We start from the raw sequence: 25946 nt of genomic DNA, 5'->3' as shown, positions 1-25946 counted from the left end.
GAGAAAAAATATAAATGAAAAACTATTCGTTGTAAATAGTTTAAAAAAAAAAGAATAATGAAGAATGTATTATTTCCTTTTATTCTTTGATCACCAGTTAGACGTGTTTAATTGGTATTACGAATTTATGAATATTACGAAAAACTGAACATTTTTTCTCTATTTAATCATATAGTATAGCAGCAGGAGATGTTTGAAATAAGTTTTGCCTTTGGGTACTCCATTGACATAACTTAAGTTAGCTATTATTATTGGGAACATCACATGACCACTCAACTGATCTATGTGCAAATCGTATTGATATACACTTGCACCGCAAAATAACCACATGCCATTTCTGCATCAACAAAATCTACAAAATAAAAGAGTTTAGAAAAGAAAATAATTAATAAAAAGGAAAAAAATTGATTTATTTGTTCTTTCAAATAAAGTGTGATTCTCTTGGATCATTAAAACTGAAAATCATGTGATTAGTCCAATGTGGCTAGACTTTTGTTAGAATATAGAAACGAAGTGAATATTATATATACAAATTACTTTTACATATTATTATTTATTTTTTGTTCATTATGTATTATGAAATAATAAATATATTGAATAATTGAAAAGCGAGTAACTATTATATATATAAATAAATTGAAGTAATCACATAAACCAAAAATATTTTCTCTTCTTTATTTACAATAGTATTTATTTGTAAACCAATAAAAACAATAATTTTATTTATTTTATATGTTATATAATTAAATTAATTGATATTGACATAGAGAAGTAGTATATTTAAAATGGATATTTACTAATAGGAGCTTCCTACTCATATAATTTTATTAACATTTGTTTATTTTTGTACTAAAAAATTAAACCATTAATCACAAAATTCAATGCATATTTTTTTAATAATTTTTTTTGCATTTTATAATCGCTTTTAAAAATTGAATTCTAATTTCAAATTAAATAATAAGGTCTCAATACTTTTGCAATGAAAAATTTGAAATTAACATATTTATATTTTTATATGGTATATAGTTTAATTTTTATAATATTAATATATATATATATATTTAATCTGAAGATCTATTAAATGAAACTTTTTATACATATGATTTTATGATCAATTGTATCTTGATATAACAAAAAATGTTAAACCATTGATCACATATTTTTTAATCTGAGACTTTTAACAATATTAGTAATTTATAGTTTAAAAAAAATTCAAAATATAACATATAAGAAAAAATCTAATTTTTTATATATGATTAATGTGATTGCTTAGTTTCTTTTAAGAATATAAAATTAAATAAAAATGATGAATGATGCAAAAATTGTTATCAAATATTTATCATTTAAAATTATTAATTGACATATATATGTTAATCATATTAGATAATTCCATAATATTTATTTAAGAAAAGAAAGTAAAATAGTTTTTTGTACACTCCTAATCAATTTTATATCTAGTTTAATAAAAGGTATAATATATGACTCTAAAAATCATCTTAGTGATAACACGTAGGTACAAAAAATGTTGTAATACTCTTCAATTAATATATAAGAGACAAGACTTTTCCTCAATCAATAGAAATCCAAAAATACTTCTTTTTGGCAATTACTAGTTTAAAAAAAAATATTCAAAAAGTGAGAATCTACCAAATTCATAAAAAAAATTATAATATAAAGTTAAGCCACAACTAATTAAAAAAGGAATCATTAAAACTGAAAATCATGTGATTAGTCAAATGTGGCTAGATTTTTGTTAGAATATAGAAAATCATAAGATTTTTTCCTCATTCAATAGAAATAAAAAAAAATACTTCTTTTGGCAATTACTAATTAAAAAAAAAATCAAAAAGTGAAAATCTGACCAAATTCATAAAATAAAAAATATATAATATAAAGTTTAATCCACAACTAATTAAGAAAGGAAACGTGTCGAAGTGACAAAACTCAACTCATCTTATATAAAAAAAAAAAATCCTTGAGGAAGCAAATTAAAACGTAAAATCACTTCTTCCGACTCCTTTCCTCCGACACCGGAGAGACCGATTCTCTCTCTCTCTCTCCCGCCGGAACCAACAGATTCCAATTGAATGTTAAACCCAATCGAAGGAAGAAGAATTTGATTTCAGCAAAAGTTTTTCGATGGGGAACAAAATCGCTCGAACGACGCAAGTCTCGGCGACGGAGTACTACCTCCACGACTTGCCTTCCTCTTACAATCTCGTCCTCAAGGAGGTTCTAGGCCGCGGGAGATTCTTCAAGTCGATCCTCTGTAAGCACGACGAAGGGTTGGTCCTCGTCAAGGTCTATTTCAAGCGCGGCGACTCGATCGATCTCAGGGAGTACGAGCGGCGTTTAGTGAAGATAAAGGATGTGTTTTTGTCTCTGGAGCATCCTCACGTCTGGCCTTTTCAGGTTCGTGGCGATGTCTCTTGTCTTGGGTTCGTTTTAGTTTTCAATAAAGGGGATAGCTTTGATGCTATGAGAGAGCATACTTGATAAGCTTTTTGAGGTGCTGTTATGTTATATGGGTTTGGTGGTTGATTTGATTGATTGTTGTTGTTTTTTTTTTAATTTGTTTGTTTGCAGTTTTGGCAAGAGACTGATAAAGCGGCTTATTTGGTGAGGCAATACTTTTTCAGTAACCTGCATGATCGGTTGAGTACTCGGCCTTTCCTCAGTCTTGTGGAGAAGAAATGGTTGGCGTTTCAGGTCTTATTCTCTGTCTTGCACCACTAGTCTTTTTTTTAAGCATTCTGTTTACTTAACTTTTTTTTGTTGGTTTCTGCAGTTGCTTCTTGCTGTGAAGCAGTGCCATGAGAAGGGTATATGTCATGGTAAGGTTTGATAGTCTGAGAGTATATGATCCTCATGATTGTGAAGTAAATTGTGATGAGTGTGAATTTTGCACTGTTTTAGGTGATATCAAGTGCGAGAATGTTTTGGTCACTTCCTGGAACTGGCTTTACCTTGCTGACTTTGCGTCTTTCAAACCCACATACATTCCTTACGATGATCCTTCGGACTTTTCCTTTTTCTATGATACAAGGGAACGAAGGCTTTGTTATCTGGCTCCAGAGGTACACTACAGTTGATTTTCTTTCTATATAACTACTGATAAGTGGTTACAAAGCCATCAACAACAAACCGCCCTCTCTTGTTGGCCATGTTTCTATGTTTCTCCATGTTTAAACAATTTTTTTTATTATTAATTTCAGAGATTCTATGAGCATGGAGGTGAGACCAAAGTTGCACAAAATGCTCCATTAAAGCCATCCATGGATATATTTTCTGTGGGGTGAGATTATTCACCCTCTTGTTTTACATCACTCTATCTGTTCATTCCTTTTATTAGCATATCAAGATAAAGAGGCTCCTATAGGTCAAGCACACATACTTTTTCATGATGGAACAAACTGTTCTTACCTTGAAACATTAGCACGTTGTATATTTAAGTTGATAACATATCGTAATAGTTTCATATCAATGCTTCAGGTGCGTGATAGCAGAGCTTTTTCTTGAGGGTCAGCCGCTATTTGAACTTGCTCAGCTTCTCGCTTATCGCAGAGGACAACATGATCCTAGCCAACACCTTGAAAAGGTATTTTTCCTACTGCATCTTCCTTTTTCATTTTCTCTTTGTAGGTATCAATCTCTTTCCCTCTCCATTTTTTTCTTTCATTCAAGCGACCTTTCACGTTGATTCCTTTGATGTTTAAACAACATTCTTTTCACCCTCCTTCTTAGTGGTACTTGGGACTTGAGACTTCAGTGGTTCTGAGTTGGATTTTTTTTTGCTGATTGTTCTACCTCTATTTCTACTTATCTTTGCTGTGTTCTTTCTCTTTTTATTGGATTCAGATTCCTGATCCTGGAATTCGCAAGATGATTCTTCATATGATTCAGTTAGAACCCGAAGCACGCCTATCAGCTGAAAACTACCTGCAAAATTATGTGGGAGTTATTTTCCCAAACTACTTCTCACCATTTCTGCACACTTTGTACTGTTGTTGGAATCCACTTCCTTCAGATATGAGGGTAACCACCACCATTTTCTGTTAAAAAAAACTCTACACTCTGCATCAACATGCTTCATATCATTTTGCGTCATTTTTATCAGGTAGCAACTTGCCATGGCATATTTCAAGAAATACTTAAGAAGATGATGGAAAATAAGCCAGGTGATGAGATGGGTATTGATTCTCCTTTACCTTCACATCCAGTGAACGCAAGAAATGTACAAGAAACTTTTACGAATCAGAAACTGAACACCTCGAAGGACTTGATAAGGGATACTGTAAACTCCAAGGACGAGACCCTCTACTCTATTTCTGATGCACTCAAGAAAAATCGCCATCCTTTCTTGAAAAAGATAACAATGGACGATTTGGGCACACTGATGTCTCTCTATGATAGCCGTTCCGACACTTACGGAACCCCTTTTCTACCGGTAGAAGTTAACATGAGATGCGAGGGAATGGTTCTGATCGCATCTATGCTCTGTTCCTGTATCCGCAATATCAAGTTGCCTCATTTGAGGAGGGAAGCCATACTTCTGCTGAGGTCTTGCTCTTTGTATATTGATGATGAAGATCGCTTACAACGTGTACTTCCATATGTTGTTTCCCTGCTTTCTGATACAACAGCAATCGTGCGGTGTGCTGCCATGGAAACTCTATGTGACATTCTGCCGCTTGTCCGAGATTTTCCTCCCAGTGATGCGAAGATCTTCCCAGAGTATATATTCCCGATGCTCTCCATGCTCCCTGATGATCCAGAAGAGAGTGTGAGGATATGTTATGCCAGCAATATTGCCAAACTTGCTCTTACTGCTTATGGATTCTTGATACATTCTTTCCAACTGAGCAACGTAGGGGTTCTTAATGAATCAACTTCGCCGCAGATGTCAACTACACCTGCTACTGAGTTGCAAAAGGCAAACGGCGATGCACAGCTTTCACAGCTTAGGAAAACTATTGCCGAAGTTGTTCAAGAGCTTGTTATGGGTCCAAAACAAACTCCGAATGTTAGAAGAGCACTCCTTCAGGACATAGGGGAGCTCTGCTTTTTCTTTGGTCAGAGGCAGAGCAATTACTTTCTACTCCCCATCCTCCCTGCCTTTCTTAACGACAGAGACGAACAGCTAAGATCTGTATTCTTTGAGAAAATTGTTTATGTATGCTTCTTTGTCGGTCAGAGAAGTGTGGAGGAATATCTATTGCCTTATATTGATCAAGCTTTGAGTGATCAGACAGAGGCTGTCATTGTCAATGCATTGGATTGCTTATCCATACTATGCAAGAGCAGCTTCTTGCGGAAGAGAGCTCTTCTCCAAATGATAGAGTGTGTTTATCCTTTGCTGTACTATCCATCTCAATGGGTAAGGAAGGCAGTCGTCACTTTCATCGCTGCCTGTAGTGAGTTCTTAGGTGCTGTCGACTCTTTTGCATTTATTGCCCCAGTAATACGTCCCTTTCTCAGTAGACTTCCTGCATCAATTGCTTCTGAGGAAGCTTTATTTTCATGCCTAAAGCCCCCAGTCACAAGGGAAGCAGTTTACCGTATCTTGGAAACTGCCAGGAAACCAGAAATAGCCGAAAAACAGCGGAAGATATGGTACAGTACTTCACCTCAGTCTGGGACCTTGAACTTGTTAGAACATGGGGCGGAACAGAAGAAAAGTGTGGAAGGGAAAAAACCGATTATGAACGCATCACAGCAACAAGAAGTTCAAGGAAAGTATGCAGAGAAAGATGCTAAACTGAGAATCCCGAGAAACCCAAGACTCAATGCTTCCAACACAGTTGAGCTTCGTGATCACTTGAATCAGGAGAAGTTACAGTTCTCCGGGCTTATGGCACCATACATGTCTGGTATGAATAACGTAACTGAACCAGAGGGGATACCTCTCTATTCGTTTAACATGGACAAACGAGCAGCCACGAATCCTCCAGTGGCTTCTGAGTCTTCATTGCAGATGAACTCTCTGGGCATGAGTTCGTTGTCAGTGCCATGGATGGATTCCATGAGCAAGTCATTTAACTTGGCTAGTTCGGTTCCAGTGCCTAAGCTAGTTTCTGGATCATTCCACGTTGGCACCAATCCTAAACAGTTTTACAGAGTGGTGCACGAGCCAGAAAGCAGAGAAAACGAGCAAATGTCCTCAGTCATCAGCAAATTTCAAGACCTCGGTGTATCCACCTCTTCAAAAAGCGCTTCTGTGACTTCAGAAGACGCGTCTTCAATATCGGATCTCGTAGGAGAACCATCTCCGTCGAGGACGTCGGTTCCGGATTCAGGTTGGAAGCCTCGTGGAGTATTAGTCGCTCATCTACAAGAGCACCGCTCTGCTGTCAACGACATTGCCACTTCAAGCGATCATAGCTTCTTTGTTAGTGCATCAGATGATTCTACAGTAAAGGTGTGGGACTCTAGAAAGCTGGAAAAGGACATTTCGTTCAGGTCAAGGCTAACATATCATCTCGAGGGAAGCAGAGGGATGTGCACAACAATGCTTAGGAATTCAACTCAAGTTGTCGTTGGAGCCTCCGATGGTGTGTTACATATGTTTTCCATTGACCATATCTCCAGAGGCTTGGGGAACGTGGTGGAGAAGTACTCAGGCATTGTTGATATCAAAAACAAGGATGTTAAAGAAGGCGCTTTGCTTTCTCTTTTGAACTACACCTCTGATAGCCTATCTGGCCCTATGGTAATGTATAGTACCCAAAACTGTGGGATCCACCTTTGGGATACAAGATCAGATATAGATGCGTGGACGCTGAAAGCAAACCCTGAAGAAGGATACGTGTCTTCTTTGGTGACAAGCCCATGCGGGAATTGGTTCGTGTCTGGGTCTTCAAGGGGAGTGCTTACTCTTTGGGATTTGAGGTTTCGTGTTCCTGTATATTCGTGGCAATACCCTATAATATGCCCCATAGAAAAGATGTGTCTCTGCTTTCTTCCTCCGAGCGTCTCGCTGTCCACCACGATGAGACCTTTTATTTATGTTGCTGCTGGTTTCAATGAAGTTACGCTCTGGAATGCAGATGGAGGCATCTGTCAACAGGTAATGTTGTTTTACCATTTTACTGGGATCTTACAAGTTTGAATAGAAACTATGAACTATAGAGTGGAACAGATTTAGATAGTTTTAATAGTCATTGGGGGTTTCAACTTTGATGTTAGTCCATGGAAGTAACTCAGGTTTTAATAAATTAGACCATAGCATTGAGTTTGAGACTTATAAATGAGCTGATTCTGTAGGTATGGAGAGTAGCCAACTATGAAAATGAGACGAATGTTTCCGAGTTTCAGTGGAAGCTACCAAGCAGTAAGGCAAATCCCAAGGCGAATATTCGCAAGAACATGAGCTCCAAGTATAGAATCGAAGAGTTGAACGAGCCTCCTCCTCGTCTTCCTGGTATCCGCTCGTTGCTTCCTTTACCCGGAGGCGACTTGTTAACAGGTGGTACTGACTTGAAGATTCGGCGTTGGGATTACTCCAGGTTCTTTAATCTAAAACCTTGAACTTGTGTTCTTTATATTTTGTCACACTTCTTGTGGATAAATAAACAAAAACCTGACGCAAATTCTTGTTTTCTGTGTGTTTGAACCAACATAGCCCTGAGAGAAGTTACTGTATCTGTGGTCCGAGTTTGAAGGGAGTCGTAAATGATGATTTCTACGAACTCAAAACCAACTCTGGAGTGCAGTTTGTTCAGGTCCGTTGATTAACTCTTATCTTTGATTAGACGCAACACACTAATCGTAACAGTTCAAGGTCACACCACACTATAACTATCGTTAAGCGCTTGACTAACTTTTGTAATGCAATTGTTCGTGTGTCTTTGGCAGGAGACAATGAGGCGGCCTCTGGCAACCAAACTGACGGCAAAGGCAGTACTTGCAGCGGCTGCAACAGACACAGCAGGATGTCACCGTGACTCAGTTCAGTCTCTGGCATCAGTGAAGCTGAACCAGAGACTGTTAATATCAAGCAGCAGAGATGGAGCGATCAAGGTCTGGAAGTAAAAGAAAAACCGTGATGGTTTCCTTTGTATGTACAGTGTTGTTATAGTGTTTCTTCTTCTCTACCGTTTCTTTTATTGTTAACATCAGATGCTAAAAGAAACTTTTTAGCTTTGTATCTTTAGCTTATGTTTATTTACTTGTAAAAACTTTTCTTTTGTTTGATTAAAACAAATGATAAAACTAACAGTTTGCTTCTTGTTTTAAATCACTCTACCGCAGTTAAAACTACGTTACAGCTCATACTAATCCCTCCACGGCTCCATGTTACATGATTTTCATAGACTAGGCAGTTTCTATGATGAGGTTTGTAGTTTACGTTACCGAGCATTGAATGAATTAGAACAAATTATCAAAAAAGTCGATTTGATTGAGAAAATTGCAGTCTTACAACATTAAAGAAGTACGATATTTTTTGGAAAATAAAAACTCAAAACTTCAACTCCAATGCGTTCATCATCTATTTCTCAGAAGAGTTGGGTCCTCTCTTCTTGCCAAATCCAACAACTGCAAACAAGAAATCAAGAAAAAACTTTTAAGAATCACTTTGTTTAGTGTTGAAGTTTATACTTTTTTGTGACAATTAAATATTCATAAGCAACAAAAATTCACTGCAAATTACAAAAGTCTCATTTCACATATGATAAGCTATATAGGATGTAAACCAAAAATGGAGGAATCTACAAAACGGAAATTAAATGCACATACAACTTGGTTGAATGAATCTAGAAAATGGACCGTGATGGTTTCTTTGTATGTACAATGTAGTTAGTTTGGTTAACAAGAATCATTACAGAGGCTGATACTCTTAACATGCTAGCAAAGAAGAGAATCACTAACATATGTTATACAAGACTTTATAAACTGTGGATATGTTACCAAGAAGAACCATAAGTACTAGCAACGATTACATTATTCAATAACGATAATGTATTCAGACACAAGTGCCAACTAACTAATGTCCTTAATCAGTCATAAAATCTAAGAGAAAAAGGGAAAATATTTATTACCGGCGGTGACGAAACGGCGGTTGTGCTGAAGACGCTTGTGAGCACGACCACGTGGCTTCTTCTTCTTGTCCTGCTTAGCGACTTTAGGTGTCTGTCCTCTCACCTTACCGGCACGAGCCAATGAACCGTGAACCTTACCTAAAACATTGCACAACAAATCAAAGATAAAAACGTCAGTAACATCAACAACAACAACAAAAAATCAGCCAGAACAGACTCAAGAGAACTCACCCATAGTTGTTTTGACGAATGGATCGGCGCTACCTCCGGCAAATGTGTGACGACGACAGCTTTTGATGGACTAGGGTTTTCTTCCGTGAATGATATTTAAGTGATGAGGACGATGACGATCAGTTCGGATACGGCCCATTAGTGATCTCTTAATGGGCTTAAATTGTTATTCTTAGTTAGAATCCCCGCCATTATTTGAGTTGGTGTTTAACCGCTTTTATAGTTCAGAAGCCCATTCAATTCACCATATTGGCCCAATGGGCTTTTATATCATTATCTGCTTATGTGACGTCAGCTTCGTGTACACTTACGTAATATGATAAACTCTGTCTCTTTCAATATCGGATCTCGTAGGAGAACCATCTCCGTCGAGGACGTCGGTTCCGGATTCAGGTTGGAAGCCTCGTGGAGTATTAGTCGCTCATCTACAAGAGCACCGCTCTGCTGTCAACGACATTGCCACTTCAAGCGATCATAGCTTCTTTGTTAGTGCATCAGATGATTCTACAGTAAAGGTGTGGGACTCTAGAAAGCTGGAAAAGGACATTTCGTTCAGGTCAAGGCTAACATATCATCTCGAGGGAAGCAGAGGGATGTGCACAACAATGCTTAGGAATTCAACTCAAGTTGTCGTTGGAGCCTCCGATGGTGTGTTACATATGTTTTCCATTGACCATATCTCCAGAGGCTTGGGGAACGTGGTGGAGAAGTACTCAGGCATTGTTGATATCAAAAACAAGGATGTTAAAGAAGGCGCTTTGCTTTCTCTTTTGAACTACACCTCTGATAGCCTATCTGGCCCTATGGTAATGTATAGTACCCAAAACTGTGGGATCCACCTTTGGGATACAAGATCAGATATAGATGCGTGGACGCTGAAAGCAAACCCTGAAGAAGGATACGTGTCTTCTTTGGTGACAAGCCCATGCGGGAATTGGTTCGTGTCTGGGTCTTCAAGGGGAGTGCTTACTCTTTGGGATTTGAGGTTTCGTGTTCCTGTATATTCGTGGCAATACCCTATAATATGCCCCATAGAAAAGATGTGTCTCTGCTTTCTTCCTCCGAGCGTCTCGCTGTCCACCACGATGAGACCTTTTATTTATGTTGCTGCTGGTTTCAATGAAGTTACGCTCTGGAATGCAGATGGAGGCATCTGTCAACAGGTAATGTTGTTTTACCATTTTACTGGGATCTTACAAGTTTGAATAGAAACTATGAACTATAGAGTGGAACAGATTTAGATAGTTTTAATAGTCATTGGGGGTTTCAACTTTGATGTTAGTCCATGGAAGTAACTCAGGTTTTAATAAATTAGACCATAGCATTGAGTTTGAGACTTATAAATGAGCTGATTCTGTAGGTATGGAGAGTAGCCAACTATGAAAATGAGACGAATGTTTCCGAGTTTCAGTGGAAGCTACCAAGCAGTAAGGCAAATCCCAAGGCGAATATTCGCAAGAACATGAGCTCCAAGTATAGAATCGAAGAGTTGAACGAGCCTCCTCCTCGTCTTCCTGGTATCCGCTCGTTGCTTCCTTTACCCGGAGGCGACTTGTTAACAGGTGGTACTGACTTGAAGATTCGGCGTTGGGATTACTCCAGGTTCTTTAATCTAAAACCTTGAACTTGTGTTCTTTATATTTTGTCACACTTCTTGTGGATAAATAAACAAAAACCTGACGCAAATTCTTGTTTTCTGTGTGTTTGAACCAACATAGCCCTGAGAGAAGTTACTGTATCTGTGGTCCGAGTTTGAAGGGAGTCGTAAATGATGATTTCTACGAACTCAAAACCAACTCTGGAGTGCAGTTTGTTCAGGTCCGTTGATTAACTCTTATCTTTGATTAGACGCAACACACTAATCGTAACAGTTCAAGGTCACACCACACTATAACTATCGTTAAGCGCTTGACTAACTTTTGTAATGCAATTGTTCGTGTGTCTTTGGCAGGAGACAATGAGGCGGCCTCTGGCAACCAAACTGACGGCAAAGGCAGTACTTGCAGCGGCTGCAACAGACACAGCAGGATGTCACCGTGACTCAGTTCAGTCTCTGGCATCAGTGAAGCTGAACCAGAGACTGTTAATATCAAGCAGCAGAGATGGAGCGATCAAGGTCTGGAAGTAAAAGAAAAACCGTGATGGTTTCCTTTGTATGTACAGTGTTGTTATAGTGTTTCTTCTTCTCTACCGTTTCTTTTATTGTTAACATCAGATGCTAAAAGAAACTTTTTAGCTTTGTATCTTTAGCTTATGTTTATTTACTTGTAAAAACTTTTCTTTTGTTTGATTAAAACAAATGATAAAACTAACAGTTTGCTTCTTGTTTTAAATCACTCTACCGCAGTTAAAACTACGTTACAGCTCATACTAATCCCTCCACGGCTCCATGTTACATGATTTTCATAGACTAGGCAGTTTCTATGATGAGGTTTGTAGTTTACGTTACCGAGCATTGAATGAATTAGAACAAATTATCAAAAAAGTCGATTTGATTGAGAAAATTGCAGTCTTACAACATTAAAGAAGTACGATATTTTTTGGAAAATAAAAACTCAAAACTTCAACTCCAATGCGTTCATCATCTATTTCTCAGAAGAGTTGGGTCCTCTCTTCTTGCCAAATCCAACAACTGCAAACAAGAAATCAAGAAAAAACTTTTAAGAATCACTTTGTTTAGTGTTGAAGTTTATACTTTTTTGTGACAATTAAATATTCATAAGCAACAAAAATTCACTGCAAATTACAAAAGTCTCATTTCACATATGATAAGCTATATAGGATGTAAACCAAAAATGGAGGAATCTACAAAACGGAAATTAAATGCACATACAACTTGGTTGAATGAATCTAGAAAATGGACCGTGATGGTTTCTTTGTATGTACAATGTAGTTAGTTTGGTTAACAAGAATCATTACAGAGGCTGATACTCTTAACATGCTAGCAAAGAAGAGAATCACTAACATATGTTATACAAGACTTTATAAACTGTGGATATGTTACCAAGAAGAACCATAAGTACTAGCAACGATTACATTATTCAATAACGATAATGTATTCAGACACAAGTGCCAACTAACTAATGTCCTTAATCAGTCATAAAATCTAAGAGAAAAAGGGAAAATATTTATTACCGGCGGTGACGAAACGGCGGTTGTGCTGAAGACGCTTGTGAGCACGACCACGTGGCTTCTTCTTCTTGTCCTGCTTAGCGACTTTAGGTGTCTGTCCTCTCACCTTACCGGCACGAGCCAATGAACCGTGAACCTTACCTAAAACATTGCACAACAAATCAAAGATAAAAACGTCAGTAACATCAACAACAACAACAAAAAATCAGCCAGAACAGACTCAAGAGAACTCACCCATAGTTGTTTTGACGAATGGATCGGCGCTACCTCCGGCAAATGTGTGACGACGACAGCTTTTGATGGACTAGGGTTTTCTTCCGTGAATGATATTTAAGTGATGAGGACGATGACGATCAGTTCGGATACGGCCCATTAGTGATCTCTTAATGGGCTTAAATTGTTATTCTTAGTTAGAATCCCCGCCATTATTTGAGTTGGTGTTTAACCGCTTTTATAGTTCAGAAGCCCATTCAATTCACCATATTGGCCCAATGGGCTTTTATATCATTATCTGCTTATGTGACGTCAGCTTCGTGTACACTTACGTAATATGATAAACTCTGTCTCTTCCAAAAACCCAAACAAAACCCCCCCCCCCCCCCCCCCCCCCCCCCCCCCCCCCCAAAATCTACTTGGAGGCTTTGAAACTAAGCGAAGAGGAAGAAGGATGCTAAGCTTTCAATGCTCTCTTCACCTGCTTCAGCCTTATTGTTCGGCGAGTTACAATAACCACTCGAATCTTCGCTTCCACAATTTGGCGCCGTTTCGTGTCACCAGAACGATTCAAGCACCAAAGATCCAGAGGGTACGTGCGGATTGGTCTAGGAGGAGTGTAAAAGTGCGAGTTAATGGTCTGAATCGAGAAATGGAAGAAGAAGAAGAAGATGTGGAAGAGTCTGAAGAAGAAGATGAGTTCACGTCGAGGAAGAGAGAAAGTTACGGAGGGAAGAAGGAAGATATCAATTACGATAAAGACCCCGAGTTCGCTGATATTCTTGGTGATTGTTTAGATAACCCAGAGAAAGCTCAAAAGAAGGTATAAAGTTTACATCTTTCGTCTATTTTGAAGCTTTTGAATTGTATGAAGTATATGTTGCAAGATGTGAGATTAAAGTACTAGACTTTGATCTTTTTTTTGATTTGTTGTTGTGAAAAATTGGTGGTAGATGGAAGAGAGGTTGAGGAAGAAAAGGAACAAGATTCTGCATACCAAAACTGGTTCTGCTACTTCCATGCAGGTCACTTTCAACAAGTGAGTGACTTGTATATGTTCATCTGCTATATCATTATATGCTATGATTGGTTTTGTTGTGTTTGTAAGGTTTGAGTATTCGAATTCATACATGTGGTTGGAGTTTCACAACGCTCCTCTGGATAAAGACATTGCCTTGATCACTGATGTGAGCGAGCCCCCTCTATACTTAAAACCTATCCTATAGCTGCATTGTTTTGATGGCTAAAGAATCTTGCAGGCAATCCGTTCGTGGCATATCCTTGGACGACTTGGTGGATACAACTCCATGAATATGCAAGTATGTCTACTCTTTATATCACAAAGTTAAAGCATTTATATCTATTCACTTTCTTCTTGTTAAGTATAAGCCTTAAGCTGCTTTCTCTTTTGTCAATAATGGTGCTTAGTTATCGCAAGCGCCTGTGGATAAAAGGCCAAACTATGATGCTATCCTTGGAGCTAATATCGAGCCAACCACATTCTATAACATCGGTGATCTTGAGGTCCAAGACAATGTCGCTCGCATCTGGTGATAACTCTTTACTCCACCCTGAAATATTTTTTTACTCAAGTCTTATGGCTTTGGATTTGGGAGGTTTCTTTCTGGCGTTTGCTGATTTGTTACTGTAACGTGAATGATGTTTTCTCGACAGGCTAGACATTGGGACCTCAGAGCCGTTGATTCTTGATGTTCTCATAAACGCATTGACACAAATCAGCTCAGAGTAAGTTCAGTTTTCTATCTCTGATAACTTCTGAACGGTTTTGAATGTGTGGAAGAGCTAAATGTTGAACGTTTTTGTTTGTGTACAGCTATGTTGGGATAAAGAAAGTTGTGTTTGGTGGATCTGAGTTTGAGAACTGGAAGGAGAATTTGACATCCGAGGAGTCTGGTTTCAGAGTCCACAAGATTTAACATGCTCTTTACTTTGTTTGAAAGACCACAAAGATGTAACTTTCTCACTAAAACTTATAAATTTTTTTTTTTTTTGAATGAATGTAAAATTTATTCAATCAAAACTTATGTACATCAAGGTGCTACTGTTTATGGCAATTTCCAAAAATTAGATTTGAAAAAAACCAAAACTAAGAGAAGCCGCAGCATATCATATTCTTGTCTCAAACCATTTATTTAGCCCCTCTTCAACATATTTTTTCCCCTCCCCTTTTACCAGTAGCAGCTTCAACCTGATCATCTTATCAACTATCTTTATGATGATTTGCTCGTTTTTTGGCTCCTCCCCATGCCGACGATCATTTCTTTCTCTCCATATACTATGTGCCAAGATTTGGAAAGTATATCTAAGAAGGAATAGCTCTGTGATGCCTTGCCCTGTACCAGAGATAGCATCAACAATCCCCCACCAGTCTGCAGTATAATCCTCCCTCATTATCCCTCCTACTAGTGTTTTCCAAATTTTCTCAGAGTATTTACACTTGAAGAACAAATGCTGGCACGTTTCTTGTTCCTCTAGGCAGAGCACACAAGTAACATTTGTAGAACGATTCCATTGCTGTATTCTATCTCCTATTTGTAATCGATTTTTTATAGCAACCCAAACAATGAAAGAGTACTTTGGAGTAGAGTAAGGAAACCAAACTCCTTTGCTCCAAGCACACGTCTCATGGGGTTGCCGCAGCTGCAACCAAGTGTGCTTCGTAGATAACTTCTTAGAGTATTTACCATCATTCTGCTTCCATAATGGCTCATCTTCAGTTTCAGTAACCCTTCTTTTAATACTATCAATCTCATCCTCAACATCATTCAGCTTCTATATAGCTTGATGTATGCTCCCTATTTTATCACTGTTGTTAAATTGCAATCACGTTTAAAAATGATCAGATGGCAGTTATTTCTTGTCTCTCTGAAGAGATAAAACCATTTTTTTCAGAGCAACTGAAGAGATAAACCATAAACGCTACAAACTTCGCTTATAACAATTAAGTTTTGGTAAAAACGATAGCGCTATAATAATACTCCCTCCGTTTTTTATTATAAGTCGTTTTAGAGAAACTTTTTTGTTCCAAATTATATGTCTGTTTTCAGTTTTCTATGTAAAATTTATTAATAATTAATGTTGTATGACCAATAATAATATATCTTCTATTTTTCTATTGGTTGAATTGTGGTTAGATAAATAATTAATGATGTTTTTGTTTAGAAAATATAAGAAATTAATGGTTTCTTAATCTACGTGCATAGCTGTAAAACGACTTATATTAAAAAACGGAGGGAGTAATAGTTTCATCTTCATTTCGTGATTGATAAAAAAAAACTTCATTTTGTTGATAGAAAGATGACAAGGAAGGTGGTTCAAGCAAAACTCTTAGCTGTTCAGGAATAATCTGTAACCTACAAACACTGTCTGAAACCCTCAAAACAAGCTTTTTAAAAAGTAGAAAATTCATTCAATGGATGATTCTTCAAGCCTGTCTGTTCCTCCTCTTGGGGCCAGACTTGGCGACTCTAAGGCCTTTGCTGATCACGCTGAGCCTAGCAAGTGCTGCCTTCTTCAAATCAGGCCTGTAGTAGTTGTCCACAACCTAGAAAACATTAGAAAATAAATCGATTAATACTGGTAGGTGAAGGAAACAAGGCTAGTATATGAAATGGTGCAGAGAAGAAAGAATATATCTCAGAAGCCAAGCGTAACAAATGTATTTCATAGAAGAAAGACCCCACAAAGGAGTCCTCTTCTTACGTGTTAGCTTTCTCATCACTGATAGAATATGCAATACAACCAAACTAAATTCAAATTCTAAGAATGATAATGCCTTATAATATTATAAGCTCAGAAGCCAAGCGTAACAAGTATATTTCATTGAAGAACTTCACAAAGAAGCTTTCCTTATATGTTAGCTTTCTCATCACAGATATAATTTGCAAAACAAAAAAAGGAAAGCATTATCAGTACATTGACATAACAGTAAAGACACTAGCTCAGAAGCCAAGCGTAACAAATATATTTCATCGAAGAGATACCCCACAAAGGAGTTGTCTCTTCTTACGTGTTAGCTTTCTCATCACAGCTCATAAAATCAATCTATAATGCAACCTAAGGTATATTAGAACATTTGGTCACAAAAAGGAAGATAGAGGAACTAAAATGATGTCCACAGCAAAGAGATTAGCTCAGAAGCCAAGCGTAACAAATATATTTCATTGAAGAGATAAACCACAAAGGAGTTCTCTCCTTACGTGTTAGCTTTCTCATCACAGCTCATAAAACCAAACTACAATGAAACCTAAATTATCAATTCATCAGAACATATAATCACAAGATTTTCCAAACACAGTGCACATCAGAATAATAATGCAAAATGATTGCAAGAAGAACCGAGTTGTACCTGGTTGGCAACAGCTTTGGCCATCCTGGGGAACTCCTTCTTGAGGACGGACTTGTTAACAGAGAGCTTAGGCTTATTCTGCTTCTTGGTCTTGGTGGTTCCAAGTACCACACCTTGGTCTTTGTCTGCTGGCTGAATTGTCACGGTCTTCTTGTTTGCCAAACCTGAAATCACATAAAAAGATCCAAACTTTAAACACACCTATAATAAATCAACAAAATCTACAGTTAAAAGATCCAAACTTTAGAGTTTATACAACCAAAAAGAAGACAATTTTAATCCACGAACAAGTTTCAGTTTCATCCTAGCATACTCATCTAGTTAACAATGTTATTAATTTATCCAATTGCGTTTCAACAGACATAAAGGGCAATGACTTGTGTTTATGAGCAACATTCTATCTCAAAGATTAACAATGATCAGTAACAACTTCAAAAGTTTCAAGCAGAGGAAACAATCATTACCAGAGTGCTTGTAAGAGTTGAGGTTGCAGAGGTTGTTGCTCTCCTTGCTGAACTGAACCTTGGCATTGCCTCTACCGAACTGTTTCACCAAGAAACAGTTGTTTCTTTTCACGATCTCCCACACCAGCTGTCCTGGAACTGTTGCCATTTCGATCTCCTACACCAATTTTTCTCCAAATTAATATCAATGAAGAACTGAGAACGAACAAATGGATGTCAAAGAGACGTATCAAGCTCACCTCGCAAGTTGAAGAACTAGACAGCGGCGGATAGAAGAGAGAAGGAGACTAGTGCCGGCGTTAGGTTAAGTCGATGAGTTGATATATATACACTCACTGCAAAACCCTAGTTTTAATTCTGTAAAATAAACGTATAAGCCAATTATATTAATTCTCGTGCTCTTATCAAAGGGCGTTTGGTCTAGTGGTATGATTCTCGCTTTGGGTGCGAGAGGTCCCGAGTTCGATTCTCGGAACGCCCCTTCTTTTTATTTGTTTTGCCCCTTTTATATTAAGCTTGGTTTATTGTTTCTTCTACACCTGTTTCTTTTATAATCCGGTATATTTTATTTAAACTGAACCCTTAAGCTGGATCATATGAAAATTAACAAACAACAACACAACTATATACAGCAAAGCTATAGTTATTACATGGTCACTTACTATCTATACAAATTCTATATGAAACCTGACAAGCTTCACCACAACATCTGGAACACACACAACACATCAAACTGGATTCTTGGTTACCAATACCATCACCCTCATCACAACAAGAATATACAGGGTAATCTACATTTCGGACTTGAACGTTATGCTTTAGGTGCCATTGGAGACCCAAATGTCTTCACCTCCTTCAGCCCACGTTCCCCAGCTCCATCTCACTCTTGGGTTACTCATCGTGCATGCAGAGATCAGCAAATCTCTAACTCTAGGATCTGTGTCCTGATGAATCATCAGTCTCATATCTGTCAAACCTCTGCAGCTATTGAGTATAGACCTAATGAAAGAAACGTCGGTATAATCTGACGTCTGAACACGTGCTGTTATCCGCTTCAGGGCAGTATCAGTTCCCTTCATATGTACTACACCTTCGCTTTGGAAATGGGTTTTGATGTTTGACCAAGTCACATGGCTCAATGTAAGAGAAGCGATGCTAGGGAATGCTTCGAGGAGTGTTCCCAATCCAAGTGAAAGCCTTTCAGAATGTTCCATCGTCTTGACTGAATCTACTGCAAGCTTTCTGATCTTGTTGCCGAAACGAGTGTTTCTGAATAGCCTGTACACGTCAGGAGATACAACCTCTAAGGTATCCAATTCTCCAAGCTCAGAGAAACTAACACCTTCAGCGTCTTCTACAGAAAGATAGAACTTCACCAACTTGGGTGTATCCAAGACGAGAGACTTGGGTTTGTTGCATTTCAGCCTGAGCTCAAGGAGGTTTGGCGCAACAATAGCCAAGGAAAGCGGTGCATTCGACACTGTCCAATGGCAACTCTTTAAGTGCAGAAAATGGATCTTCGGCTCCTTAAGTCCTCCAACACCAATCAAATTCAGCACTTGAAGAAAAGGGAAACAATCATTGACCTTCTCCAGATTCTCATCGTCGAGTCTAATAAACTCCAGTGTCAAATGTCTGAGGTTAGGCATCTGAGTTAGACCAACCACTGAGAGCCAAGCATTCTTCACCTCCAGTTTGACTAACTTACTACCTGCAAGATAAAAACTCTTCATGATCCCACATTATTTTCTGTAGCTACCTTAGATACATAGAAATTTTCCAAAAAAAAAAGCTGAAAGCATATTAACAGGACAACTGTGATTACTACATTCCTAAAATAAATAAACTACATTATCTTAACGTCTTATCAATTTGACATTTGCTTAATATTCATTTCCTTAGAATTGCCAGTCAAAAGCTTCCCAGTTTTCCATTAACTAAAGAATGCTATCAGGAGAAGTTTCTGAAAATTAGATCATCATCATCATCATTTCTTAGCAAATTTTCTGAGATTGAGATCATATACTATCATCACCATCCTCAACCCCACCACTATCATCATAATCATCTTTTCTTAGTAAATTAAATCATATATTATCATCACCACAAAATCTATAATTACTAACTTACAAGATAGATCCTATACATTGATAACATTCATCACAGCTGCGACTACTCATTCCCTATATGTATAACGTTCCATCTATTAGCCTACATTATCATCATCATCATCATCATCATCATCTTCTTAGCAAACTTACAATTCGAAGAAACGAGCGCCAAAACATCCGACCTTCTCCAGCAAGACTGAATCCAAAAATCCGAAATCGACAACATCTCCAGCTCATCACGAACCCTAGGCAGCCACACCCTCACGAATTCGATATCGGTAAGGTACAATTCGTCGGAATCGTCTTCGATCAAGTCGTCGAACGACATCCCGCTGAGCGCCTTATCAACCCCAACCGAAACGGACCTAACGGCGCGAGAATCTTCGATCAGATTCCTGAAGACCGTCTTGAACGGCGTGACGGAGGTCGAGCGCGATTTGGAGTACCGGGACAAAGTGCATAGGAGGTTCACGGTTTGGACTTCTCGCCAAAGGGAGTTGAATCTCTTGGACGCGACGCGGGATCGAGCTAGGTCCGCGGAATCGTTGAGCCGGTTCAGGATTTTCACCACGAGCTCTGAAGGTAAATCATCCATGGGGGTAATTTTGCAAAATGAGGGAAGAGGAGAGAGGTATTTATAGTCGAGACTAGTCACGTGTGGATAAGAGCTCACACGTGTGGAATAAGGATAAAGTCGATAGTACCCTTTAAAAACTTTGAAAATAACAGAAATGCCACTCGTTCATTTCCGAAGGGAGAAGAAAAACCCTTATTGAGTTGGTTCGGAGTTGTGACAAGCGGCGGTCGGATAATCGAAAATGGGGAGGAGGATTCTGAACGATGCGTTGAGGACGATTGTGAATGCGGAGAGGCGAGGGAAAGCTTCGGTGGAGCTTAAACCTATCTCCACCGTCATGTCTTCCTTCCTCAGAATCATGAAGGAAAAAGGTTTAACTCTCTTGTTTGATCCAAAGTTCGTCTATTTATCGAAAAATATTATACTATCTGCTCACTGGTGTGAAGGATCGGTTAGTGGTGAAGCTAAGATTGAAACTTGTAATGAAATTTAAATGTTTTTTTGCTGCCAAGTTTATGTTTTTGCTTCTGTGAACTAATTGTTTTGATAGTGGTGTAGATTACTTTTGATGTGCTTATGCTTTATACTTTATCATACTTTGGCGATTCATAGTCAGTTTTGTTAACAATTCTAGATAGGGGTGTCAAGTGGTTATAGTTGTAAGTATCTTTATGTGTTTCATTGTTGTGTTTGTTGGAATCTTCTTTCTGTAAAATGTTATGTTAAATTGTAGGTTATATCAAGAACTTTCAAGTGCATGATCCACATAGAGTTGGTAGGATAACCGTTGATCTGCAAGGGAGGGTTAATGACTGCAAAGCTCTTACCTATAGGCAAGACGTTAAGGCAAAAGAGATTGAGGAATACACTGAACGCACACTTCCAACTCGTCAGGTTTGTCTCTCCGTCTTCATTTTATTCTCTCTCCGTATCCAGATATGATGCCCCTCTAGTTAAGCATTACTTTTAACCTTATTGGGGTTTGTTTCATGCAGTGGGGTTATGTTGTAGTCACAACTCCGGATGGGATTTTGGACCATGAAGAAGCTATTAAACGGAATGTGGGTGGTCAGGTTCTTGGTTTCTTTTATTGAAGAGCCTATTCTAGCACACATCAAGTGTCAAAGAGTTTAGCAAATGTTCGAAAAGTTTCGATCAGAACATGTTTATTCATGTGGTTCTTTGTTTTGGTATCTTGCATTTTCTTTGAACAAAGTGGCAATTACAGTACACAATTTGCTTTTTTGAATCCAAAGATCTTATGAAGCATTTCGCAGATTGTGTTGTTTGATGAAGTTAAATCCACTGGTTTTACCACATGTGTTGTGTATCTGTGGCTCACCAATCAAAGATTAGTTCTCAGTTTGTAAACATTACTCCATCCTCATAACTTTGCTTACACACATTTAAGATAAACAATCATCATATCTATAAATGTAACGTACAAGACAACAATCTGATAAGAAAGTCAAAAGTATATGTTTTGTACATATAACAAATGAAGTAATCTCACGTCAAGAAAATAATCCTCAGGATACTCTCAAGTTCAATCTTTTAAGCAAATACTCAAACAAAAGAATAAGAGCTGACAAAACAATGAACATAATAATGTAGCAACAGACGGTAGAGATCAGTAAAAGTTCAGCGACGCAGAGCCCCGAGCTTGGCAAATATGTCGTCGTAATCTGGGAGCTTGGGATGAACATGGCTAGCTTTCTCCTTCGCTAGAGTTACTTGTTCTGGTGATGACACGGTTTCTGGAATAGAACTTGAAGATGAAGCTGCTGGCCTTTCTTCATCAGCCTGTGGTTTCGCCTTATAAGCTAGCTTTGGAGGAGCTTCTTGAGAAGCCTTTTCTGTTTTTGGAAGAGAGCTCGAAGCAGCTGACTCCTGTTTCTTAACCATTGGCTTGGCCTCAGGTATTAGCTTTGGGATAGAGTCCTGATCATAAGAGTCTTTCTCAGTTTTTGCAGTAACCAGGGATGATCTTCTCTCTTGCCCCTTTGTTCTTCTTGAGATGGATATAGACGTCTTGGTTTGAATGCCTGAACCACCTCTACGGAGTTCTTTCTCATCATCTTCATCTTCACTAGACACTGAGTGGAAATATGAGACAGCAGCAGGGGTGGTCTTGTGAGTCCTCTTCTCTTGACTTCTAACAGAAACTCGAGTAGGGATGCCTTCCTTCGAGACATCATGGGTGATACGCGAAGGAGGATGAGTCAGCCGTGTACTTAACTCAGTTCTTTTATCTTGATTTCTGATAGAAACTCTCTTTCGAAGTTCCATCTCTGTTTCATCATCACTAGAAGATGAATATGGAGGTATAGAGATTGGTCTTTTGTCCGTGTTGCTTTCCTTCTGAGTGTAAAGATCTTTCATGATACTGCTAGAAGGAACCGTCTGCAAAGGAGGATCAACCTCTGTTTGAACATGCTCTTTTACAGACTTAGACAATGTCTTCTCTCTTGGTGGGCTCATTCCATAGCTAAGACCTTTAGGAGTTTCTGCGTCGGACTCTTCAAGTGGCATGGAATCATCTTCTTGGTCTTCTGTGTCTGAGGGGAAAAAGTAGCGTCCCAAATCATCAGGAGCTTCAGCTACTGGTGACTTGTGAGATGTTGTCACCTTTGGCTTTTCTTCCACACGTTCAGAAAGCACTCCTTTGTTTCCCATATCGTCTTCCTCACTTTCAGAACCTCGGTCATAATCGTCAAACTTTGCAGACGGTTTGGGCTCATGGAGAGAAGCTGGAGGACTTGTAGGACAATCATCAAATATAGGAGAACTTGGCCTCTCCTTTTCAAGAACCTGTGAGGTTGATGAGCTAGGTTGTTGTCCCAGAGACTTGTCTCCTTTGAAACTCCATGAATGTGTCTCTGATGGCATATTGCTGCTGCTTCCAAGCAATGAAAATCCTAATCCATGTTCTGCCTCATCGCCATAAGAATCTTCTGTGTCGAATTGAGGTTTATCGAAAAACGAGCTATGATCATCAAAAGCCGGAGCAACATCATGACCGTGACTCTGTCTCTCTGTATCCTCAAAGATGCTTGGTGCATCCATATGGTCCGAGGAAGTGACGTTATCATCATCAGAAAAATAGCTTCTGTGTGATCCTGAAGAAGCCAAGCTTGGCTGTTTCTTGAGTTGAACATCTTCATCTTTAATTGGCTGCTGCTGCTTCTCCCTGCCTACTTTAGCAAAGGAATCACTAGGCCTCATCTCCAATGAGTTATCTCGAGAATGACCTCGCTTCCATGAAGAAGCATTTTCTGATTGTTCATCAACATTTTTCTTAGAAAGCTCTGCCCTGGTAGTAGATTGATCTTCTTCTTGCCTGTAACTGCTTCTTGGCATTTCTTCTTTAATGAAACTTCCGCTTTGCACATTTGAGCTGCTGCTACTATGTCTATGTGAAGGCTCGTTTCTTGAATCATCATAAGAGGATGAGTTCCGCGACTCTGTGGAACTCTGCATAGTCGTCCTCATCCTCTCTTTACTTGAAAGCTCAGCAGCCGCACGTGCAGCAAAACTCGCTCTTTCAGCAGATTCAGCAGCCGCACGTGCCGCAGTTGTAGCATCAACAAACTCTGTTTCATATGGAGATGAATCCACATAACCTGGATTCGGAGGTCTGTGTTCTCTGCCATCAGTTCTCTCTCCTGTAGAAGAAAAGACAGATGTGTTATCATCTAACGCGTAACACAAACAAGAACAACAAAAAAAAACAGAAGAAATGTTTTTGCATTAAAAAACTAACCAGAAGGTGTTGGATCTTGATGATAGTAATCAGTAGATGCAGTGCGGCTTGAAGATCTTCCATCAGTTTCATAGAAGCTATGCGCCACGTTAGCAGTAGCTGGAGCTTGAACACTGGGAGGTTGATTGTTTATTCCACTCACCGACTGAGAGGAACTTGCTCCACTCTGCTCAAAATTTTGAAAATGCCATTGAGGAAACAGACTAAGGATGCTTAAGGCTATGAAATGAAAATGTAATTACTGACCAACAACAGTACAGTTACCTTTGGATCTGGCTCAACCAAAGTTTCTGCTTCCCATGTTACATTATGCTCCGTAGCAATCTCCTTCAAAATTTTGTTCTTCGTTGGAGCATCAGGAGCTTTAACAGACAACTTATCCACCAACTAAGCATACATAGAGACAGAAAGAACCATCATCATCATCATCATCATCCAGAATGGCTCTCTTCTACAAACATACGAGAAAAGAATACAACAACACAAGCAAACAAACTTACCAAGCGGCTCACACCAGAGTCAGAATGCAACCCAACAGCAGCTGAAACAAAATCTTTGCCGTACTTCGCAGAGAAATGCTTAACGACATCAGCTAGCTCCGCGACATCTGATAACCTTTTGGAAGCGTATAGGACACTCGCAACAGCTTCCTTAAGATCATTAGGACACGTCCTGAAAGCAAAGACCACACCAACAAACAATCATCAACAACACATTACACATTAAAAACAAAAGTACAAAACTTTGGATATTTGAACTTACTTTTGTGAGTCAATGACACCCAAACGAACAACGATGAGTTCACAGTATATACCAACGAGCTCATAAGCAGCCACTGTCTTCTCTTCTCTCACTACATGCTCCACCTTAAAAAATAATCATTCATAAGCATACACAATTCTACAATGATGGATGAATGAAAAGATCAGATTTTTGATTGCTTACCCGGATTAGAGCCGTCTGGGTCTGCCCTGACTCGAGCAACTGAGCCAACTCTCTCCTCAACTGCTTGATCTGCGTATCCTTCTTGTTCTTCAGTATCTTCAGCCGCGAAGCCGCCATTTGCAATGTGGTTTTGCTTCATTACAGAAACAGGAAGCGTTACAAAACATAAAGTTGCAATCTTTCAATGACCCAGAAGAAAAAAAGTATTACCATTTCGCTGGCTTGAAGCTTCGATGAAGAACCTTCTTCATGGAGACAAGAGAAAACGAAATAAAAAGCAAGCCTTTAAGGTCTGGAGAGTCTCTGAGTTAAATGGGAGATTTGGTGTTTTTTTGTTGAAGATCAGATGAAAAAGTGTGTGATCTGAGAGAGAAAGGATCTTCACGGGAAAGTATCAAACTTTGGAGACGATAGAGAAGGGCGGATAAAAGTATCGATCATACGGTGAAGAAGAGGAAAAAGGAGATTTGACTTTTCTACAAATGGTTAAATAGTGATGACGATGACGCGTTAAGTGACTTTGTAGAACGTTCTTGGATTTTGCCACCTAAAATAAGTCCAATAAGTATAATACTAAATCATAACTTTATAACATTTTTATATTATTAGTTTTAGAGCATGTTTATCCGGGGTCTTTAGTGAAATTCTTAGTGTGTAGATCCTCACAAAACCCTTAAGGATCGGTTACAAAAACTACTAATTAAAAATAGATTTTAATGAACTTTTTACACTGTTTCTGGGCCTCACTAACATGGTGGTCCGCGATTGGTTAACTTTTTAATATTTTTTTAACAAAAAGAAAACTATTGAATTTCTTAGAGATAAATATGTTCTTAAATACGGTTATAACTTATAACTGCATTTCAACAATTTTAGAAGGATATCTTAATATATTAAATTCCATTAACAATAGTATCTTATTAAAAATTATTACATTACAAAATATTTGTGTAATCATCCTTATGTTTTTTTCCATCAGTATAGATTTTGGACGCAACAGAATCAATCAGAAACATTTTACTTTCAAGTGTTGTAAGGATATACGACTTTCTGATGTAGAATGCGATTAAAAGTGGTTTGTAGTGGTAGGGATTCCAATGTTT

At 38.4% G+C, this 25946-nt stretch overlaps 8 protein-coding genes, 4 non-coding genes and 1 pseudogene across 18 annotated transcripts; 4 read left to right on the top strand and 9 right to left on the bottom strand.

Annotated features, from left to right (window-relative positions):
• The first annotated feature begins 1258 nt into the window (after positions 1-1258).
• LOC103853623 (serine/threonine-protein kinase VPS15) lies at positions 1259-11597 on the top strand. 3 transcript variants are annotated; one of them, XM_009130539.3, is made up of 12 exons: positions 1259-2412; positions 2587-2709; positions 2789-2834; positions 2917-3077; positions 3216-3295; positions 3493-3598; positions 3859-4035; positions 4118-6257; positions 9624-10432; positions 10630-10871; positions 10988-11087; positions 11221-11597. In XM_009130539.3, the coding sequence occupies exons 1-12, from the start codon at positions 2140-2142 to the stop codon at positions 11395-11397; spliced, it is 4434 nt and encodes a 1477-aa protein (XP_009128787.1). In that variant the 5' UTR covers positions 1259-2139; the 3' UTR covers positions 11398-11597. The 3 variants fall into 3 exon arrangements, with proteins under 3 accessions (XP_009128787.1, XP_033128352.1, XP_009128783.1); XM_033272461.1 differs by having other exon boundaries at positions 4118-6296; positions 9663-10432; XM_009130535.3 differs by lacking the exons at positions 9624-10432; positions 10630-10871; positions 10988-11087; positions 11221-11597 and adding exons at positions 7264-7505; positions 7622-7721; positions 7855-8230 and having other exon boundaries at positions 2140-2412; positions 4118-7066.
• On the bottom strand, positions 8372-9415 carry LOC103853639 (40S ribosomal protein S30). The gene is made up of 3 exons (XM_009130550.3): positions 9270-9415; positions 9039-9176; positions 8372-8535 (listed from the first exon to the last, which is right to left on the bottom strand). Exons 1-3 carry the CDS (start codon positions 9271-9273, stop codon positions 8489-8491), a joined length of 189 nt encoding a protein of 62 aa, XP_009128798.1. The 5' UTR covers positions 9274-9415; the 3' UTR covers positions 8372-8488.
• Positions 11598-11736: 139 nt separating the features above from the next.
• Positions 11737-12781, bottom strand: LOC103853615 (40S ribosomal protein S30). Its single transcript, XM_009130526.3, has 3 exons — positions 12636-12781; positions 12405-12542; positions 11737-11901 (listed from the first exon to the last, which is right to left on the bottom strand). The coding sequence occupies exons 1-3, from the start codon at positions 12637-12639 to the stop codon at positions 11855-11857; spliced, it is 189 nt and encodes a 62-aa protein (XP_009128774.1). The 5' UTR covers positions 12640-12781; the 3' UTR covers positions 11737-11854.
• A 221-nt stretch (positions 12782-13002) lies between these two features.
• LOC103853607 lies at positions 13003-15517 on the top strand. Of its 3 annotated transcripts, none has more exons than XR_004448302.1 (8): positions 13003-13437; positions 13568-13653; positions 13723-13801; positions 13874-13933; positions 14043-14164; positions 14289-14360; positions 14449-14613; positions 15400-15517. XR_004448302.1 is itself a non-coding variant. In XM_009130515.3 (7 exons), exons 1-7 carry the CDS (start codon positions 13069-13071, stop codon positions 14549-14551), a joined length of 891 nt encoding a protein of 296 aa, XP_009128763.1. In that variant the 5' UTR covers positions 13003-13068; the 3' UTR covers positions 14552-14707. The 3 variants fall into 3 exon arrangements, 1 of the variants encoding a protein (XP_009128763.1); XR_004448304.1 differs by having other exon boundaries at positions 14449-14614; positions 15394-15517; XM_009130515.3 differs by lacking the exon at positions 15400-15517 and having other exon boundaries at positions 14449-14707.
• A 380-nt stretch (positions 15518-15897) lies between these two features.
• LOC103853598 (60S ribosomal protein L28-2) lies at positions 15898-17813 on the bottom strand. The gene is made up of 4 exons (XM_009130507.3): positions 17687-17813; positions 17448-17604; positions 16984-17147; positions 15898-16179 (listed from the first exon to the last, which is right to left on the bottom strand). Exons 2-4 carry the CDS (start codon positions 17593-17595, stop codon positions 16060-16062), a joined length of 432 nt encoding a protein of 143 aa, XP_009128755.2. The 5' UTR covers positions 17596-17604; positions 17687-17813; the 3' UTR covers positions 15898-16059.
• Positions 16267-16362, bottom strand: LOC117129125. Its single transcript, XR_004452718.1, has one exon. It is a non-coding gene; the product is annotated as a small nucleolar RNA R24 (small nucleolar RNA).
• Positions 16423-16513, bottom strand: LOC117129128 (annotated as a pseudogene).
• On the bottom strand, positions 16572-16669 carry LOC117129126. Its single transcript, XR_004452719.1, has one exon. It is a non-coding gene; the product is annotated as a small nucleolar RNA R24 (small nucleolar RNA).
• Positions 16764-16859, bottom strand: LOC117129127. The gene has a single exon (XR_004452721.1). It is a non-coding gene; the product is annotated as a small nucleolar RNA R24 (small nucleolar RNA).
• Positions 17814-17856: 43 nt separating the features above from the next.
• TRNAP-UGG lies at positions 17857-17928 on the top strand. Its single transcript has one exon. It is a non-coding gene; the product is annotated as a tRNA-Pro (tRNA).
• A 124-nt stretch (positions 17929-18052) lies between these two features.
• Positions 18053-20207, bottom strand: LOC103853592 (F-box/LRR-repeat protein At4g29420). Its single transcript, XM_009130502.3, has 2 exons — positions 19709-20207; positions 18053-19158 (listed from the first exon to the last, which is right to left on the bottom strand). Exons 1-2 carry the CDS (start codon positions 20151-20153, stop codon positions 18266-18268), a joined length of 1338 nt encoding a protein of 445 aa, XP_009128750.1. The 5' UTR covers positions 20154-20207; the 3' UTR covers positions 18053-18265.
• A 79-nt stretch (positions 20208-20286) lies between these two features.
• Positions 20287-21436, top strand: LOC103853587 (40S ribosomal protein S15a-5). Its single transcript, XM_009130494.3, has 3 exons — positions 20287-20506; positions 20869-21029; positions 21131-21436. Exons 1-3 carry the CDS (start codon positions 20377-20379, stop codon positions 21227-21229), a joined length of 390 nt encoding a protein of 129 aa, XP_009128742.1. The 5' UTR covers positions 20287-20376; the 3' UTR covers positions 21230-21436.
• Positions 21437-21540: 104 nt separating this feature from the next.
• Positions 21541-25626, bottom strand: LOC103853576 (nucleolar and coiled-body phosphoprotein 1). Of its 3 annotated transcripts, none has more exons than XM_033272468.1 (7): positions 25054-25626; positions 24844-24976; positions 24661-24764; positions 24399-24570; positions 24145-24285; positions 23899-24067; positions 21541-23800 (listed from the first exon to the last, which is right to left on the bottom strand). In XM_033272468.1, the coding sequence occupies exons 1-7, from the start codon at positions 25092-25094 to the stop codon at positions 21777-21779; spliced, it is 2784 nt and encodes a 927-aa protein (XP_033128359.1). In that variant the 5' UTR covers positions 25095-25626; the 3' UTR covers positions 21541-21776. The 3 variants fall into 3 exon arrangements, with proteins under 3 accessions (XP_033128359.1, XP_009128739.1, XP_009128734.1); XM_009130491.3 differs by having other exon boundaries at positions 23899-24064; positions 24163-24285; positions 25054-25622; XM_009130486.3 differs by having other exon boundaries at positions 23899-24064; positions 25054-25466.
• Between the last annotated feature and the right edge of the window lie 320 nt (positions 25627-25946).

The sequence above is a fragment of the Brassica rapa genome, chromosome A01 (genome assembly GCF_000309985.2).
Source record: "Brassica rapa cultivar Chiifu-401-42 chromosome A01, CAAS_Brap_v3.01, whole genome shotgun sequence".
Taxonomy (NCBI): domain Eukaryota; kingdom Viridiplantae; phylum Streptophyta; class Magnoliopsida; order Brassicales; family Brassicaceae; genus Brassica; species Brassica rapa.
Note: the sequence above shows the minus strand (reverse complement) of the source record. Positions and strands in the feature narration are given on the sequence as shown.

What these genes read in the sequence shown, in the direction of transcription:
- LOC103853623 (XM_009130539.3), top strand. Translation starts at nt 2,140, where the DNA reads ATGGGGAACAAAATCGCTCGAACGACGCAAGTCTCGGCGACGGAGTAC. An exon ending in TTCAATATCGGATCTCGTAG is followed by an intron (nt 6,258 to 9,623) that starts GAGAACCATCTC and finishes CGGATCTCGTAG; the next exon opens with GAGAACCATCTCCGTCGAGG. An exon ending in ATGGAGGCATCTGTCAACAG is followed by an intron (nt 10,433 to 10,629) that starts GTAATGTTGTTT and finishes CTGATTCTGTAG; the next exon opens with GTATGGAGAGTAGCCAACTA.
- LOC103853639 (XM_009130550.3), bottom strand. An exon ending in CCGCCGTTTCGTCACCGCCG is followed by an intron (nt 8,536 to 9,038) that starts GTAATAAATATT and finishes TCTTGTTTGCAG; the next exon opens with TTGTTGGATTTGGCAAGAAG.
- LOC103853615 (XM_009130526.3), bottom strand. An exon ending in CCGCCGTTTCGTCACCGCCG is followed by an intron (nt 11,902 to 12,404) that starts GTAATAAATATT and finishes TCTTGTTTGCAG; the next exon opens with TTGTTGGATTTGGCAAGAAG.
- LOC103853607 (XM_009130515.3), top strand. Translation starts at nt 13,069, where the DNA reads ATGCTAAGCTTTCAATGCTCTCTTCACCTGCTTCAGCCTTATTGTTCG. An exon ending in ACAACTCCATGAATATGCAA is followed by an intron (nt 13,934 to 14,042) that starts GTATGTCTACTC and finishes AATGGTGCTTAG; the next exon opens with TTATCGCAAGCGCCTGTGGA. An exon ending in GACAATGTCGCTCGCATCTG is followed by an intron (nt 14,165 to 14,288) that starts GTGATAACTCTT and finishes TTTTCTCGACAG; the next exon opens with GCTAGACATTGGGACCTCAG.
- LOC103853598 (XM_009130507.3), bottom strand. Translation starts at nt 17,595, where the DNA reads ATGGCAACAGTTCCAGGACAGCTGGTGTGGGAGATCGTGAAAAGAAAC. An exon ending in CAACTCTTACAAGCACTCTG is followed by an intron (nt 17,148 to 17,447) that starts GTAATGATTGTT and finishes ATGTGATTTCAG; the next exon opens with GTTTGGCAAACAAGAAGACC. An exon ending in CCAAAGCTGTTGCCAACCAG is followed by an intron (nt 16,180 to 16,983) that starts GTACAACTCGGT and finishes AATGTTTTCTAG; the next exon opens with GTTGTGGACAACTACTACAG.
- LOC103853592 (XM_009130502.3), bottom strand. Translation starts at nt 20,153, where the DNA reads ATGGATGATTTACCTTCAGAGCTCGTGGTGAAAATCCTGAACCGGCTC. An exon ending in GGCGCTCGTTTCTTCGAATT is followed by an intron (nt 19,159 to 19,708) that starts GTAAGTTTGCTA and finishes TTTATCTTGCAG; the next exon opens with GTAGTAAGTTAGTCAAACTG.
- LOC103853587 (XM_009130494.3), top strand. Translation starts at nt 20,377, where the DNA reads ATGGGGAGGAGGATTCTGAACGATGCGTTGAGGACGATTGTGAATGCG. An exon ending in CAGAATCATGAAGGAAAAAG is followed by an intron (nt 20,507 to 20,868) that starts GTTTAACTCTCT and finishes GTTAAATTGTAG; the next exon opens with GTTATATCAAGAACTTTCAA. An exon ending in GCACACTTCCAACTCGTCAG is followed by an intron (nt 21,030 to 21,130) that starts GTTTGTCTCTCC and finishes TGTTTCATGCAG; the next exon opens with TGGGGTTATGTTGTAGTCAC.
- LOC103853576 (XM_033272468.1), bottom strand. Translation starts at nt 25,094, where the DNA reads ATGAAGAAGGTTCTTCATCGAAGCTTCAAGCCAGCGAAATG. An exon ending in CCCAGACGGCTCTAATCCGG is followed by an intron (nt 24,765 to 24,843) that starts GTAAGCAATCAA and finishes TTATTTTTTAAG; the next exon opens with GTGGAGCATGTAGTGAGAGA. An exon ending in AGGTAACTGTACTGTTGTTG is followed by an intron (nt 24,068 to 24,144) that starts GTCAGTAATTAC and finishes CAAAATTTTGAG; the next exon opens with CAGAGTGGAGCAAGTTCCTC.